Here is a 15,958-nt window from a genome sequence, read left to right as displayed (position 1 = left end):
ACAAAAAATTATAAAAATTAAATAAAACTAAATAAAATTATATGAAATTAAATGAAATTAAATAAAATTAAATGAAATTTAAATAAAATTAAATAAAATTAAAGTCGCCAAATATCCAGATGGGTATTGATTTGTCCATAAACATAAGAAGATAATTACTACTTCCAAAATATCGTTGTGATGGAAATAATGACAACTGTATATTGCTCCCATTTTCAAATACTTATTAATCTGTAAGAAAAGTATTTTGTGATATATCTATGGATTTCAGCATAACCTCCACCTTCCTTGTCTCTACACACATATACTGCACTATATCCATTCACATTAAAATGGTGATAATACTACAATCCAACTTCAAAGAGCCCTATACCATATGTCTAAATATAGATATGCATAAAATCATTTTAACTCCAATAGAAAAAAAACTGCCGCTCGTAAAAATATACCACATAGGTTTACTGTCTCTAAAGACAAAATGTGAATACCAAATCGGACAAAAAAATCGTTTTATGGGATTTTAGGACAAACAAAATTTTTTATCAAGAATGACATTTTTCGCTAAAAATAAAAAAATGCTCCTCTTGGGCACACTTTACAATGTCGTTTCATCGTCAACCCATTTTTTGTTTGCCAATGTTTTCATTGGAATTAATCCGTATTGGCAAGCTTTTTTAATTCAAAAGTGTGATATTTCCATTTCTGAATTCCAAATCGAATGCTTAAAATTACTACTAATTTGCACCATAACGCAACAGTGCAAAAATGTGTAGATAAATTATTACATAAATAATAAACATAATAAAAATTTACTGGAAGCAATTAAGTGATAATCGAATGAAATACGTGACATTATGTATGTTTGATTATCAATGGTATTTCTTACGAACGAAATTTATGATTTAATAAGTGGTGGAGATACATGACACATGTTGTTGACTCCACAAAAGTTACGTCAGTGTTTTGCATTAGAGAATTTTTTAGCGGTTACGTTTTTTTGTGAAACGTATGCTAAAACATATTTACGACGGTCCTCGTTCTGAACTTTCTAAATCAGAGGCAATTAAGGAAATATAATTTTTATCGAAGATACCAAAATCAACCATTTATGCCAGGGGTGAGCAACATTTTTAATCAAAGGGCCAATTTAAATTTTAAAATTTTTCGGCTTGCCATACATAAAGAAGCACTAATTAAAAGGTTAAGTGCCACCATATTGAAAATTTTAATGTCTTCGTTCGTAACCGATCACTTTTTTTTACACCTTCGCTGCAGTTACGAAAAATTCAATTATTATCTTGTATGCTTACCAGTTGTAATTGAATTTGTAATTGTTGTAATGTTGTAATTGTAAAATTCTGCATTTAGATACACCAGTCGCAATAGTCTGGTAGTTCTTAAGAAATGTGAGATCCATCTGTCAATTTTTAAACATTTATATGTAGTAATAATTGTATACATACAAGGAATAGGACAAACTTTCTGGAAACTGTATCAGTACCAGAATATTCCTTTTGTTAAAGCAAAAATTGAAATTTTTAAGAAGTGCATATAATATTTTTAAATAAAATCAAACCAAAACTTTTATTGAGAACAAAATACATATTTTTCATAAAATATAAAAATAACAAATGCTAATTATTATTAGTAAGAATAATTTTTAAAATTTATGGATTATGTTTAAAATTAAAACATGGTATAATGCAGGTTTTCCCTCGCATATGCTGCAGTATTTAGTAACTTTAAACCTTTTTATCAGCTTCTTTACTTTTCATTGTTTCTCTCAGCTTCTTGTAACATTCCATACAATTTCGCCTTTTTTTGGTACCAGGCCCTTCGGGTTTAGTTCGTATATGTTTTCGCGGAACTGATTTTATATTCGCCATTATCTGAATTAGTTCAGAATTCAGAAGGAGCATTATTAGAATCATAGTCCGAATGGTTGCTAAAGGGTTCTTCCTCTGATTCGCTCAAAGTATTTATAATTTTTTCTTGGTGCCAATCAAAATTCTGATTGGGGTCTACACAACTACCACTTGTAGTTGCATTTTGAAAAGCCAAATTTACTAATTTAACAATTCTACCACTCATTTTACTCAATTCTTAATCAAATATTTACAACACTATTATGGCTCGACCGAGATAACTAAACCAAACTGGTAATTACAAATGAAATTAATCACAAGATGAATTCATCTGGAAATCTTACAATGAAAAATAAGTAACTTGTATGCGTTACCACTCGAATACAACTGGTACTAAATTATCCCTTTATTAGATAGATCTTTTTCAGACAATAATATAGGTACCTATTATAATGTTAGTTTTTACCAACGCGTTTCGTTTGTACGTTTCTCGCCAGATGGAAATACATGTAATTATTTTTAGCCGTAATTTCTGCAAACGTAGTTACCAGTCTTTTTCAACTGGTGGCGCAGCGAAGGTGTTAAAAAGTATTTTATTACTTTTCTTAACTTTTACATCAAAATCTAACACTCTAAAATGCGAATTTTGTTTAAAATTTCATTTTTCAAAATGTGTACGTTGGAGTTTCATGGACACCAGCAAGATTTTTATCACAAAATGCCTATGAGAGTCCAACGTGGCATCACACCTTGACTTGTCTATTCCTATTGATAACGTGACATCGGAAATCTAACAAGCGAAGGCGCCATTGTCGTGGCTTGCGTTTTTGTATGTATCGGCATCCACCAGTAAAGAAAAAGAATATACGAATTTCGGAGAGCATGTTGATTTGATGCTGCTATAGAATCTGTCAGTGCCCAACATTCTGAAGTCTCCGAATAGAAAATTTTAGAAGAACCGATAGTATCCAATGCAATAAATGAAGCTATTGTCTGGAGGCCGATCAACAGTAAAAATTTATAGAAATTTACTTTGAAGACTATAATTCTGCAGGTTTTCATACACAATTATTATACGAAAAATTCTATAACAAATCGCCCTTTCAATTCTTCGAGTATTTTGTAGACGATAGTCTTTTATCCTTGATCGCAAATATCTAATTTATTTTGTTCTACTGATTTAGTTTTTTTTTAATTTTTAGGTGGAAGAAACAAATCGTTATGCCCTACAGTGTTAATAGTGCCCAATAAAAAAAAGCGCACGTATTACCGCGTGGCACAATGTTGATGTCGCCGAAATAAAACGATTCTTGGGTATAGTTATATGGATGGGATTATGTCATTTTTTAACTTTTTATTCGTACTTGTCAAAGAATGATTTGTATGTGAATAATGTCAAAAAAGTAATATCAAGGAGTCGCTTCCAGTTATTGCAAAAAACGCTGCATTTCAACGATAATTCAGTAACAACAGATGACCGTTTGCAGAAAATCGTTGCCTTGGTTAGCCAATTGAAGGATAAATTCAAGGCAGCCATTATTTCAAAGGAAAACGTGTGCATTTTAGTGAAACAACAAGGGCGACTAAAATTCAAGCAGTATATTGCCAATAAGAGGCACAAATTTTGGATCAAATTATTCAAACTTTATTTGGAAGGTGGTTATACATACGATTTTAATGTATATTAGCTAAACAAAGTAATTTGGACCTCGTTTTTTATAGAAGTGGAGGGATAAGCGAGATTCACTGACGAAATGGTGACAAAGCAGAAAGCACACAATATAAAAGCTTCATTGATATATTAGATTAAATGAAAAGCTATAATTCGCCATTACGCAAAGGAATAAAATGGTACAGAAAATTATCGATGGAGCTCTTGACTAGCGCAGCACTTATAAATGCCTATATCGCGTATTAAAGCATTGCCAATGAAAACATGACTATTACCAAATTCAAGGAAGAGTTACTTCGGGCCCCGTTAGGAGATTTTATTGTCACACCAGTCATAATGGAAAATAGTCACAAACTCAGCGATGTTGGTCGTGCAGGAAAAAGACGATGTACAACCTGTTACGCAAAAATGGTATAAGAGAAAGGAAGGCAAGACAACACCTCGTTGACATATGTGATGCCTGTAAAAAATTCTATTGCCTTGGCTGTTTTTCTAAAAATTCTATTACGTTTTGTTTTATGACAATAAAACTTATTTTGCCTAAAATGTGTTCTTACTATAAATATATAACAAAAAAATAAATAATTACGCAATTGTTACTTATAAATGATATGGGCCACGCGGCCCGTATGCGTACCGAACCTGTTAATAATTTAAAAAACTTTTTCAAATAAACATTAGTATGAAAAAATATGAAATTAAAACAAAGATTTGATATAAAAATTTATTGCAAAATAAAAACAAACAAGAAAAGAACAGAAAAACAAATTTACTTTTTGGAAGAAAATTTGTGAATTTGTAAATTTAAAATTTACAGAAATTTTAACAGGAAATTTGGCATTGTTTTTTTTTATATAAGCTGATCAATATCAGCCGATATTAATTAGGTAGCGACACGTCCGCAGCTTTTTAATCGTGCATCACTTAGTCTTGTTCGGTGGTCATTTTTGATTAATTTCATGGTGGAAAATAATAATTGTTCGCAAACATACGCACTTACAAACAAAGACTTTACATTTTTCGTCAAAGCGAAAATTTCTCAAGGCTCACACAAGATTTATTAAAAAAATCGATGTTTACTGAGAAAAATACATTTTTTAAATCGGTATTATTTTGCACGTCAATCACTTCCATTTGAAAGTTTTCGGGAACTGTATCCACATCGCTATTAACTGACGAAACGGCTGTCTTCTCAGCTTTGAATATGTGGAATCATAATTAAAATTCGTTGATTAAAATGTCCATATATTGTGCTTCTTTTTGAGAAGTAGTAACGTTTTCTTTTTTAAAATAATGTGGAAAATGAGACACATTATTCTGCAAAAGATGTTGTTTCCATAATTGTAATTTGCGCTCGAAGTCCAGAATTTTATCATTCAAATTTTATATATACTTCCTTTGCCTTGAAGTTTCACACTAAGATTATTGAGATGCTGAGTCATGTCAATAAGAAACCCAAAATCGCAGATCCATTCTTTATTACCAAAATGAGGAAAGGCAAATCCCTTCATATCCAAGATTAATTATATTTCACTTTTAAAGTTGTCTTGTCGAAATATGTGTAAGAAGCTAACATACTTCGGTATTAAAAACCACGTCGACATATTCAGTTTCCAATTCTTTAAATTCACGGTGATATAACGGGAGCGATGTTATAAAATTGATTAGTTTAATTATTGGTACTGTGATATGTGGCAAACTCGATCTTTTCGCATACGAATTTTCCTGGTGTATTATGAAATGGGTAACGAATATTTCTCTTCCTGTGATCTTCTAAATGTCTTGAAATAGCCTTCCCGATACTCCTACATACATGTTTGACATTGCTCTTACTCTGTCTGTTGATATACAAATAAACTTTTCTTATAACATTAAATAATTTTTCGATACAGACTTTGGTTCATCGTACAGGTATTTGCCGGTTGTAGTCCCTTGCGTTAAAACCGATGAACACAAATCTTCGGTAATAATAAATTTGGTGTTAATACCACGTAAAAATATAGCGAGTTGTGCTGTTAGTTGCTGATATGAAAATAAAATTAAAAAGAGTTGAACTCAGAAAACAACAACCAAAAATTAATGTAAGAATGCTAAAAAACGAAGAAATAAAAAACGAATTAAAAAATAATGTGAATGTTTGTATGCAAAAAACACTAACTGGCAACAATCGAATTATGGATGTAAATAAAAAGTGGTATAATATCAAAAACTCATTACTGAAATCAGCTCAAGAAAGTTTGATACAACATAGGTCAGAGGCTAAAAAACAGTGGACGACAGGAGAAATACTATTACAGATGGAAGAAAGAAGGAAATATAAAGAAAAAGATCCACAGAAGTATAAAGAAATAAAACGAATAATTAAGGAAAAAATCAAAACAGCTAAGGAAATCTATTTGATGAAACAATGTAAAGAGATAGAAGAACTAGAAACAAAATATGGTATGAGAATATGCACAAAAAAATAAGAAAAGTGACTGGAATGGGTCGAAATAGACAGCAAGGACACATAAAAGACAAAAAAAAGTACTACTAATAGATTTACCAGAGAAATTAAGACGAGGAATACGTTAGAGAACCCTTCCAAGATGAAAGAGGTGAAATGCAGAAAATACAAGAATTAAATCCTTTAGAGAGACAGAAGATCACGATAGATGAAATCAAATATGCTATCAAAAACTATAAAGATAATAAGGCAGCTGGATTAGATAAAATACCAGTAGAAATGTTAAAACTAGTAGAAGAATATAACATGGAAGTATTGGCAGATTTATTCAACATGGTGTACAATACGGAAATAATACCACAAGAGTGGCTAAAGTCAGCATTTATAACGATCCCTAAAAAACAAGCAGCAAAAGAGCTCTGATTATCAAACACTGAGCCTCATGCGTCATACTAGACGCAGTTCGGGTTCCGAAATGGAATGGGTACTCGAGAAGGACTATTTGCCATCAACATATTAATTCAGCGATGTCGGGATGTAAACGTTGATCTACACTTGCGCTTTGTTGACTACGAAAAAGCTTTCAATAAAGTAAGACATGAAAAACTAATATCAAAACTTATGAACAAGCGCATTGACAGTAAAATCATAAATATAGTGCAAACATTATATTGAAACCAAAGTGCCATAGTTCATATTGATAGGCTCAGAAGAAATGAAGATCTGTAAAGGAGTTAGACAGAGATGTGTTTTATCGCCACTTTTGTTTAACTTATATTCTGAAGAAATTTTCCAAAACACCCTCAATAATATCAAAGTGGGAGTTACCGTTAACGGAGAATTAATTAACAGCTTACGATATACAGACGACACTGTGATCATAGGAACGAGTATAGAAGATCTACAACATCTAATCGAAAGCTTATGTATGAATAGTCCTGAGATGGGAATTACTATAAACGCTAAAAAAACGAAGTACGTGCTAATTACAAAAAGACCACAAAATATACATCACCTATTGACAATCAATGGTAACGTGATAGAACAAGTAGAAAAATATCAGTACTTGGGAACTTTGATCAATGAAACCAATGATCATACTGCAGAAATAAATAGGCGAATAGAGATTGCCAGATCAGCATTTATACGAATGAAGCTACTCTTAACGTTCAAAAATCTAAATTTGGAGATCAGACTACGTACCATTCGCTGTTATATATTTTCAATATTATTATATGGAGCTGAGACTTGGACATTAAAAAAATGCAATTTAAAAAGAATCGAGGCTTTCGAACTCTGGTTTTACCGCAGAGTATACAAAATATCATGGATTGATAGAATTTTAAATAAAGAAGTACTGGAGAGGGTTGGTAAAGAAATAGAACTAATCAACACTATACAAATCAGAAAACTGGAATTCCTAGACCACATGATGAGGGGACCAAAATATGAAATTTGGAGATTCATAATACAGGGAAAGATTCAAGGAAGAAGATTCTGTTGGCCGAAGCAGAACTCATGGTTGAAGAATCTAGGTGATTGGTATCAATGCATATCGATTGATTTGTTTAGAGCAGCAAGTTCAAAAATAAAAATAGCCATTATGATTGCCAACCTCCGTAGGAAGACGGCACTCTAAGAGGAAGAAGCTATATCGCAACATTCATCAAGTGCCAAAGAACAGTGTTTGTTTATTTCGAATTTTGCAATGCATTCACGCAGCGTTGTTGTTATATTCTCGGACAAGTTTTGAATGGTGAATCTTAATAAACTAATGTTTGAAATAATATTTATTTGACGAGGAAATGTTATTTCTGCAACAGCAGTCAGGCAGTCTTTTATCATCTTTCATTGGGTGTCATTTTTTTGCCAGTATTTGACTGATACCAAAACTAACTTTTACTGTCGTATTTGATAAAATAGCTTAATTTTTAAAAATAGTCGGTTGTTTTCCCTAGCTTTTCTTCATTTGATTAAACTTATCTAGCCAGAGTTGTTCTATAAAGTTTTTGAATTCTTGTTCATGTTTTGTATCGTACTGCCTATGTGATTGGCGGGCCGTATAAATATGTTTAACGGGCCACGTGTTGTTCATCCCTGATTATGACAAAAACAGTATACGAAAACAGTACGCAGCGAATGTTTTTCTAGCTATTTTAGGTATTGGAAAAAAATTGGTTTAAAAATTAAAATTGTTGAATGAAGCCTTTTTTGAGTTTTCATTAGTTTATAACAAGAATCTTAATCTATACATTCTTTGCATTTGTAGATCACCTGATTCTTCCACTGAACTATTTTTTCAGAACCTGCTAAATTTGTTAGATGACCTGACCAATAGAAGCAGAAACATTATATGCGATTAATTAAATAGTAATTACGCTGTTGCTTGTGCTACCCAACTATCTTTGGCAATATATTCAAATCCTATAGTTTAATAATGCACGTTAATTCTCCTACAAGAATTACTTAAAGAACATTTACCATAATTGATTATATTGTCTCAGATTTCTCACCCCTTGATGTACGCTCTACAATTATTAATGCAAGACTAGCTTATCATGAAGCAATATATACCAAGTTTAACACTCTCAACAAGCCCTCCTCGAGATCCCAACGTTTAGGTAGGATTTTTTGCGCTGAGAATTTTCGTAAGTTCCAAAATTTATGCTTGATTTCTTTGTGGAACTTTCCTTCTGTGTACGTTCACTATAATTTCAGTGGTTTTTAGATAGACTTGTTTGCATTTTTTATTAGGCATTTCCTTTAATTACAATTCAGTTAAAACATCATAAAACCTGGATTACCAAAATATCCGTATATCAGCCAAGAATATGTACACTACTGTAGATCAAGAAATTTTCTACAACGTCTTTGTCACTGAATATATCAACAAGTACAGAGAAATTTATCTAAAATTTATCAAACAGCTAAAAAAATGTACTATCAAAATCGTCTGGGAAGATCTAAAATGTTGCAAAAAAACTTGGTCCATAATAAACGATCGTCGAAATAAAACTAACACAGCCCAAACAGCTCTTCCAAACCCTAAAAATCTCTTTTTTTGGCATAGGCATATGCCATTCAGCCAGTCAAAACTTTTTTAAGTTCTTCCCAAAGGAAAGAAAAGAAAATAATTATCACAATATATTTATTATTGGTTATTTGTTTATCCATGGAACAAACATGGTTACTCGCTTCTCGTCTAGGGACCCATCAAGACATTAAATTAAAACACAAACTAGAGAGGGTTACGGATAGTAGGTTTAAAACAAATGGGATAAAACAAAGGTTACTATTTTTTTGACTGAACTTACAAATTGAGGTTACTTTTCGAAATAAATTCTGTTTAGTAGTTATATACATTTTTGTTATTTAATGACAAAAGGTAACAAATGTTATAGGGTGGAAGGATTTTATGGTTGATTAAATTTTTTACTAAGTCGTCAGTTTGTTTTATATATTTTGTACATTCAAAGAAAATGTGGTTTAAATCTGCTTCTTTTTGACAAACTTTGCATGAATTGGAATTTACAATTTTAAGTTTTGCCAGATGAGCCAGATAACATGCGTGTCCTGATTTTATTCTGATAATAGATGTAATGTATCTACGTGGAAAAGAGTAATTTTTAAACCAAAATTCACTCGGGATTGAGAGTTGTATGAGTGCATATTGTAATTTAGAGTGTTAACTGTATTCATGGCATTCTTGTTTCCACTGATTGTTTACAATATTCTTGATTGTTACAAATAAATCTGGGATGCAGAGCTTATAACCTGTTTTTGCACCAGAATCAATGGCTTTCTTAGCTAGTATATCTACATACTCATTATGCTCAAGCCCTATGTCAGCTTTAATCCACAAAAATATAACTGTTCTTTGTTCCTGATGTAATTCAAAAATATTGTTTTTGATTAGAAGATTAGATGTAAATATTTGTGTTTTTTTTAGGAAAAGATATAGTCTCAATGGCTATAAGAACCGACAAAGAATCAGATGCAATTATTGCGGAGTTGTCATTGGAATTTTTAAAATACTTTAATGCTTCATAAATTGCTATAGCTTCAGCAGTAAAAATTGAAAAATTATGATCCAGAGTAAACATGTTTTCTATACTTTTTGAAGGAATATAAAAAGCGCATCCAGTGCCAAGAGAAGACTTTGATGCGTCTGTATAAATAACTGTTGATGCTGGCCAGTTTTCCAATAAATTCCTTAAAATATTGTAGCTAATTGCAGTATTTACATGGTACCTTGGTTTAATTACCGTAATAGTTTGCAAAAAGAGTAATTTCTTCAAAGTTTGAATTATCATATGTGTATGAGTTGGTGTTATTGCAATTTGAGAGATTTCTAAAAGCTTCACAAAGTGGAGGGGAATTTTTGTGGATCCAATATTTATTTGTTAAATCTTCATTATTAAGTTTGCTAATACTGCAGTAAAGAGAGAGGTTTCTATGACGAATATTAATCAGAAATGTTTGACTAAGATATTCTCTTCTATATTTGAGTGGAAATTCTAGTGCTTCAACATATAACGAATTGGTTGGAGTTGATTTCATAGTACCTAGGCAAATCCGTAATATTGTATTTTGAAACACGTCTATATTCCCTAGGATATAGGGAACTAACTTAGCTGCTAAACGATACAAAACACATCCATAATCTATGATTGATCTTATGTACGATCTATAAAAAAGTAACGCAGTTTCTACATCGGATCCCCACCAAGTTTTAGAAATTGCTTTAAGGAAATTTAATCCCATATTACATCTATTTAACATGAAGTCAATGGGTAACTTTCAACTTACCGTTAATTAACGGTCAAGAATCATCCCTAAGTATTTAATTGAAGAACAGAAATTATATTCCCGACTGTTCACTGTTAACTTGTCTATTTTTGGAAGATTATGCCTCATGAAAATACATAATACTAGATTTACTTGGTGCTATTTCGAACCCATTTTCTTTAAACCATATTGTATTATATTAAGACTTATTTACTAGGGAGACATTGTGCAAATCAGATGTATATAGATTAAATAATAAAGGGCTCAAAACTGACCCTTGTGGAAGTCCAAGGTTGTTATATGGAGGACCTATAAGTTTACTGTTATTTGACCTCAAATAAATTTTTCTGCAAGTGTAAAAGTTGAGAATGGTTTTCACTAATGTAGCTGGTATATAAAAATTTCTAATAATTTTTTCTATAAGAATGTCCAGACAAACGTTATTATAAGCACCTTCTATGTCCAAACATATTGTGGGTAGGTATGTATTATTGGAAAATGTATCCTGAATGTCCGTTACTAATGTGGCAAGAGCATCTATAATACCACATCTTTTTTTGTATCCAAATTGAAGGTCTAGAAGTAATTTCTTCTTATCCAACCACCATTCCAGTCTATGTTTGATCATTCGTTCTAATGTTTTTAGTAACCAAGACATCAGGGAAATGGGTCTGTATAACTCGAATACATTGGGATTTTTTCCTGGTTTGAGAATAGGAATAATTATTACATCTTTAAATTGATGAATAACTAAATTATTGATAATTATGTCAATGAATATATCCAATAAAAATAGTTTAGCAATTTTTGGAAGAAACTGAATCATAGGATTTTTAATATTATCCAATCCTGCACTAATTATTTTATATATTTAGAATTATTTCTGTTTTTGAGTGCATACTCTAATTCAGTAATATTAAATGGTTCTAGTAAAAATTCCTTTTCGTTATTTGTAGAATATATTGTAATTTCCCGTGGTATAACAGATGGTGTCAAATAACTGTCAAAGTGTTTGGACGCGTTTAAGAGTTCCTCGGGAAAATTTGTATATTTAAGTAGTTCTAGAGTTTTATTTTAATCGATTTAGATCTGTTGTGAAGTGCAGAATGTGTTTCAAGATATAATACAGAGTGTTTAGCAGATTTTGTTTGTTTTCCTTTATATTTTAAGTTCTGTTATTCTGTCAACTTTACTGTAAGTGAAAATTTTTTATATACTTTTTGTTAAATGCTGTGCCCCGTCATATCCGCGGGCAAAAATGGCATTTCTGGGAAAGATCCACCAGATCCTGGTGTAGAGGACATTGAATTTACAGATGGGAATGACGTAATTATAACTACATTGTAATTCTCAGGTTGACTACTCAAATAATATTAAAATCGGTATTGAGAAAAGATTGCCATCGACTTCAGCTAAAACAAATATTCAAAAAAGTCAGGAATTTAATTCATCTAATCGATTTAGTTCTAATGATAATGGTCCTTTTTTTATATTTGTTCAACATATCAATTTAAATATAGGTCATTTGCATCCAATGAAACTTGAAGAGAAACTACTTTCGTTATCTAATTATGATAAAAATATTATTGAAATTGTTAGTGTAGGTAAAAACCGTATTAAAATCCAGTAGATTCAGGTTCTGTTGCTAATAAGTTAGTTACTGAAGATTTTTTTTAAAAAGTAATCTAACAGCATATATTCCAAATTATTTAACAGAAAAAAAAGGTCTCGTTCGTGGAGTGGATACTACTTTAAGTGAAAATGTACTGTCCAACACTATTAAGTCTAATATTCCTATTAAAAAAGTTTATAGAATGACTAGATTAATTTAAAATAATGGTATATCCGAAAGAGTTCCTAGACAAATGGTAATTGTTAGCTTTGAGGGTAAATTAATTCCCCAGTATATTTACATCAATAAAGTTAGATGTCCGGTTGAAGTATATGTTAGTCCGGTTATACAATGTTTTAATTGTCTTCGATATGGTCATTCAACAACCCAATGTAAGTCAAAAAAAAGATGTAAAAAATGCGGTAATGTAGATAAAATTGGTTGCCCCGATAAGTGTAATGCATTTTGCGTTTATTGTAAAAATAATAACCACGAGTCTGGTTATCATAATAAGCTGAAAAAGCTATTCAAAATCCAAGTTATTCCAGTTTAGTTAAAAAAAAACAAATTTGCACCCTTAACTACCTGTGACACCGACTTCCCTCCATTAAAAAGCTCTTCTTCTAAGCCTTCGAATTTTAGCACTGCTTACAAAAATAATAATACTCACAAGCATATATCCCCCCCTACAGTTAGTCCACCCAAAAAAAGAAAAAATTGTGATACAACTCCTAATTTTCCTCCTATTCGTAGAGAATACCAGACCAGCTTCTGTTCGGGATCTATATTTCAGTTTGGAAACCCTGAACCTCCTAATGAATGAATTCAATAAGTTTATCAGTCAGCTCAGTGCTTCACTCAAAAATTTGATACAACAAAGTATCCAGGATTATTGCAATTCTTCCTCAAATATAGAATCTAATCTTAAAATTTACGAAATTAAATTAGAAAATAAAATTAAAGATATTATAGTTAACATTTTTACATAACTTTAATGGCTTCCAAAAACATTAAAATTATTTAGTGGAATATTCGTTCGCTAAATGCAAACAAATATTCTTTAAATCAATTACTTTTTGAAGAACGTTTTGATATAGCTCTTTTATCAGAAACTTGGTCCAAACCATCTGATACCGTTTGCTTCAATAATTTTAATGTAGTTAATAAAAGTAGAAGTAAGGGATATGGAGGAGTTGCCATTATTTTAGCAAATAACATTATTTATGAGCCCATTTCATTTGTTAACAATTTCAATCCTAACTCGAATTTTGTGGTGTAAATATTAAGATTGACCAAAAAATTTACTCTTCTGAGTGTGTATCGTCCAGCAAAAGTTAAAGTAACAACGCAAGATTACGTTAGTCTTTTTTCTTAAATTAACAATGATTGTATTATTACCGGAGATTTTAATGCTCACCATGGATTATGGGGATCCAATTTATGTTCCGCCGATGGTAATATATTAGTAGAAGCCTTAGATGTATTTCCTAATCTAGTTGTGGTAAATGACGGATTGGCTACTAGAGCAACTCCTCCAGGACATATCAAATCGGTTGTAGATCTTACTATTATAAGTTCTAGTTTATGTTCAGCCTTTGACTGGACCGTTCTTTCAGATACCTATGGATCCGATCACTTTCCCATTAGACTCTCTGTGCAGGATATAAAATTTGAAAATACAATCTTTACATCTTCAGTTAAGTGGTCAATGTCTAATGCAAATTGGGAAAAATTTAGAGATTCTGTAGAGAGCATTTTCAGATATAATCAAATAAAAACAAAACCAATAAAATGATATTCTTCTTATTAGATTCTATTACTACTGCAGCCAAGAAATCTTTTAAAATTATCAAACCCTCAGCCAAATCTTTCAAACGCCACCATGGTGGGATGATGAATGTCTCACTGTTTCGAATTCGAGGAAAAATTCTTTTAAAATGTATAAATCCAATCTTACCCTTTTAGACTTTCATGAATACAAGAGGAATGAAGCTGTATGTAAACGCACTTTCCGCTCAAAAGCCAAATCTAGTTGGGCTCGATTTTGTTCCTCACTTAGTAGGCACTTCACCCTCAGAGATTTGGAAAAGGGTAAACAAAATTCAAGGTAAGAAAAAGTACACCGCTAATGATGAAGACATAGTAGAAAGTCTTTTTACAAAAATATCTCCGGATTATGTCCATCTACCAGTATTTATGCCGAGCATCTCCACTAATGATCACTTTTTACTAACCCCCATTTCAGCTGACGAACTTAAAACAAATATTAAGAGTTCTGAAAATACAGCTCCTGGTATTGACGGCATTAACTATAGCATGCTATTAAACCTGCCAGTAATTGCCATACATTATTTGTGCAAATTATACAACAATATTTTAATTAAAGGAGACAACTGTGATTCTCTTAAACAATGCTTGGTTATTCCTATACCCAAAGTAAACCAGCGTACTGCCCTAAGATCTATCTCTCTTATATCTTTGCTTAAAACATTTGAACGAATTATGAAAAGCAGATTAGAATGGTGGTGTGAAAACGAAAATATTTTCCCAGTGTGTCAATATGGCTTTCGTAGAAATAAAGGGACTATGGATTGTGTGTCTCAATTAATGACTGATATTCAATTATCCTACTTAAATAATAATTATCTATCTGCCATATTTCTTGATATTTCAGGGGCTTATGATAACGTCAATTTAAATATATTATTTGAAAAATTAAAGCACATAGGTATTCCACCTTTATGTTCATATGTGTTAGTAAACTTATTTCTTAATACACAGGTATTCATTCAATGTAATGATAGATTGATTGGCCCGAGAGTAGTGCATCAAGGTCTACCACAAGCCTCTGCCCTTAGCTCCTCGTTGTATAATCTATACACTATAGATCTTCACAGTACAGGCATTAAATGCAATATATTACAATATGCAGACGACTTCTGCTTTTACACTGTGAATAATTCATACCAACAAAGTATTAACTCAATAAAAACGATTATGTGTGACGCAAGAGAGTATTTCTTTAAACAAGGGTTTGAACTTACTACGAAGAAATCAGCTGTGGTATTTTTTACGCGACATCGTTTACCAGTTATATCCAGCAATATGTTTAACAGCCTGAGTATACCCGTTCAAAATCACTACACTTATCTTGGTATTATATTGGACACCAAGTTAACATGGGACGAACACATTAACAAGTGCTTAATGAAATGTGAGAAAAGTTTAAATATTTTTAAAGTAGTTAATCGCTATCGATGGGGTGCCGACCCTAAGATTAACTTAATGTTTTATCGTGCGTACACCAGATCCATTCTAGACTATGGAAGCTTTCTATACGGATCTGCCACAAACAGTCTTCTTAAAAAACTAGACCGCCTTCAGTATAAGGCTCTGCGATTAGTTCTAGGTGCGCTTAAATCTACACCTACAGAGAACCTTCTAGCCGAATCTATGGAACCTCCCTAACATTTAAGACGACTATTTTTAGCTGAAAAATTTATTTTTAAATGCCAGTCTTACAATCAAAATGAGCTGCTACAAAAAATATGTGATATTTCTGTTTTGGCATAACA

At 31.6% G+C, this 15,958-nt stretch overlaps 2 protein-coding genes across 2 annotated transcripts in view; both read left to right on the top strand.

Annotated features, from left to right (window-relative positions):
* LOC140452876 (uncharacterized) overlaps positions 1 to 15,958 on the top strand; it is a 437,586-nt gene that overhangs the window by 325,148 nt on the left and 96,480 nt on the right. The window lies entirely within an intron of this gene.
* On the top strand, positions 3,802 to 15,851 carry LOC140452840 (uncharacterized). Its single transcript, XM_072547172.1, has 4 exons — positions 3,802 to 3,925; positions 13,787 to 14,127; positions 14,349 to 14,819; positions 15,165 to 15,851. The coding sequence occupies exons 1-4, from the start codon at positions 3,802 to 3,804 to the stop codon at positions 15,849 to 15,851; spliced, it is 1,623 nt and encodes a 540-aa protein (XP_072403273.1).

The sequence above is a fragment of the Diabrotica undecimpunctata genome, chromosome 11 (assembly GCF_040954645.1).
Source record: "Diabrotica undecimpunctata isolate CICGRU chromosome 11, icDiaUnde3, whole genome shotgun sequence".
In the NCBI taxonomy this organism is placed as follows: Eukaryota; Metazoa; Arthropoda; class Insecta; order Coleoptera; family Chrysomelidae; genus Diabrotica; species Diabrotica undecimpunctata.
The sequence above is the reverse complement of the archived record's forward strand: the minus strand, read 5'-3'. Positions and strand labels throughout refer to the sequence as shown.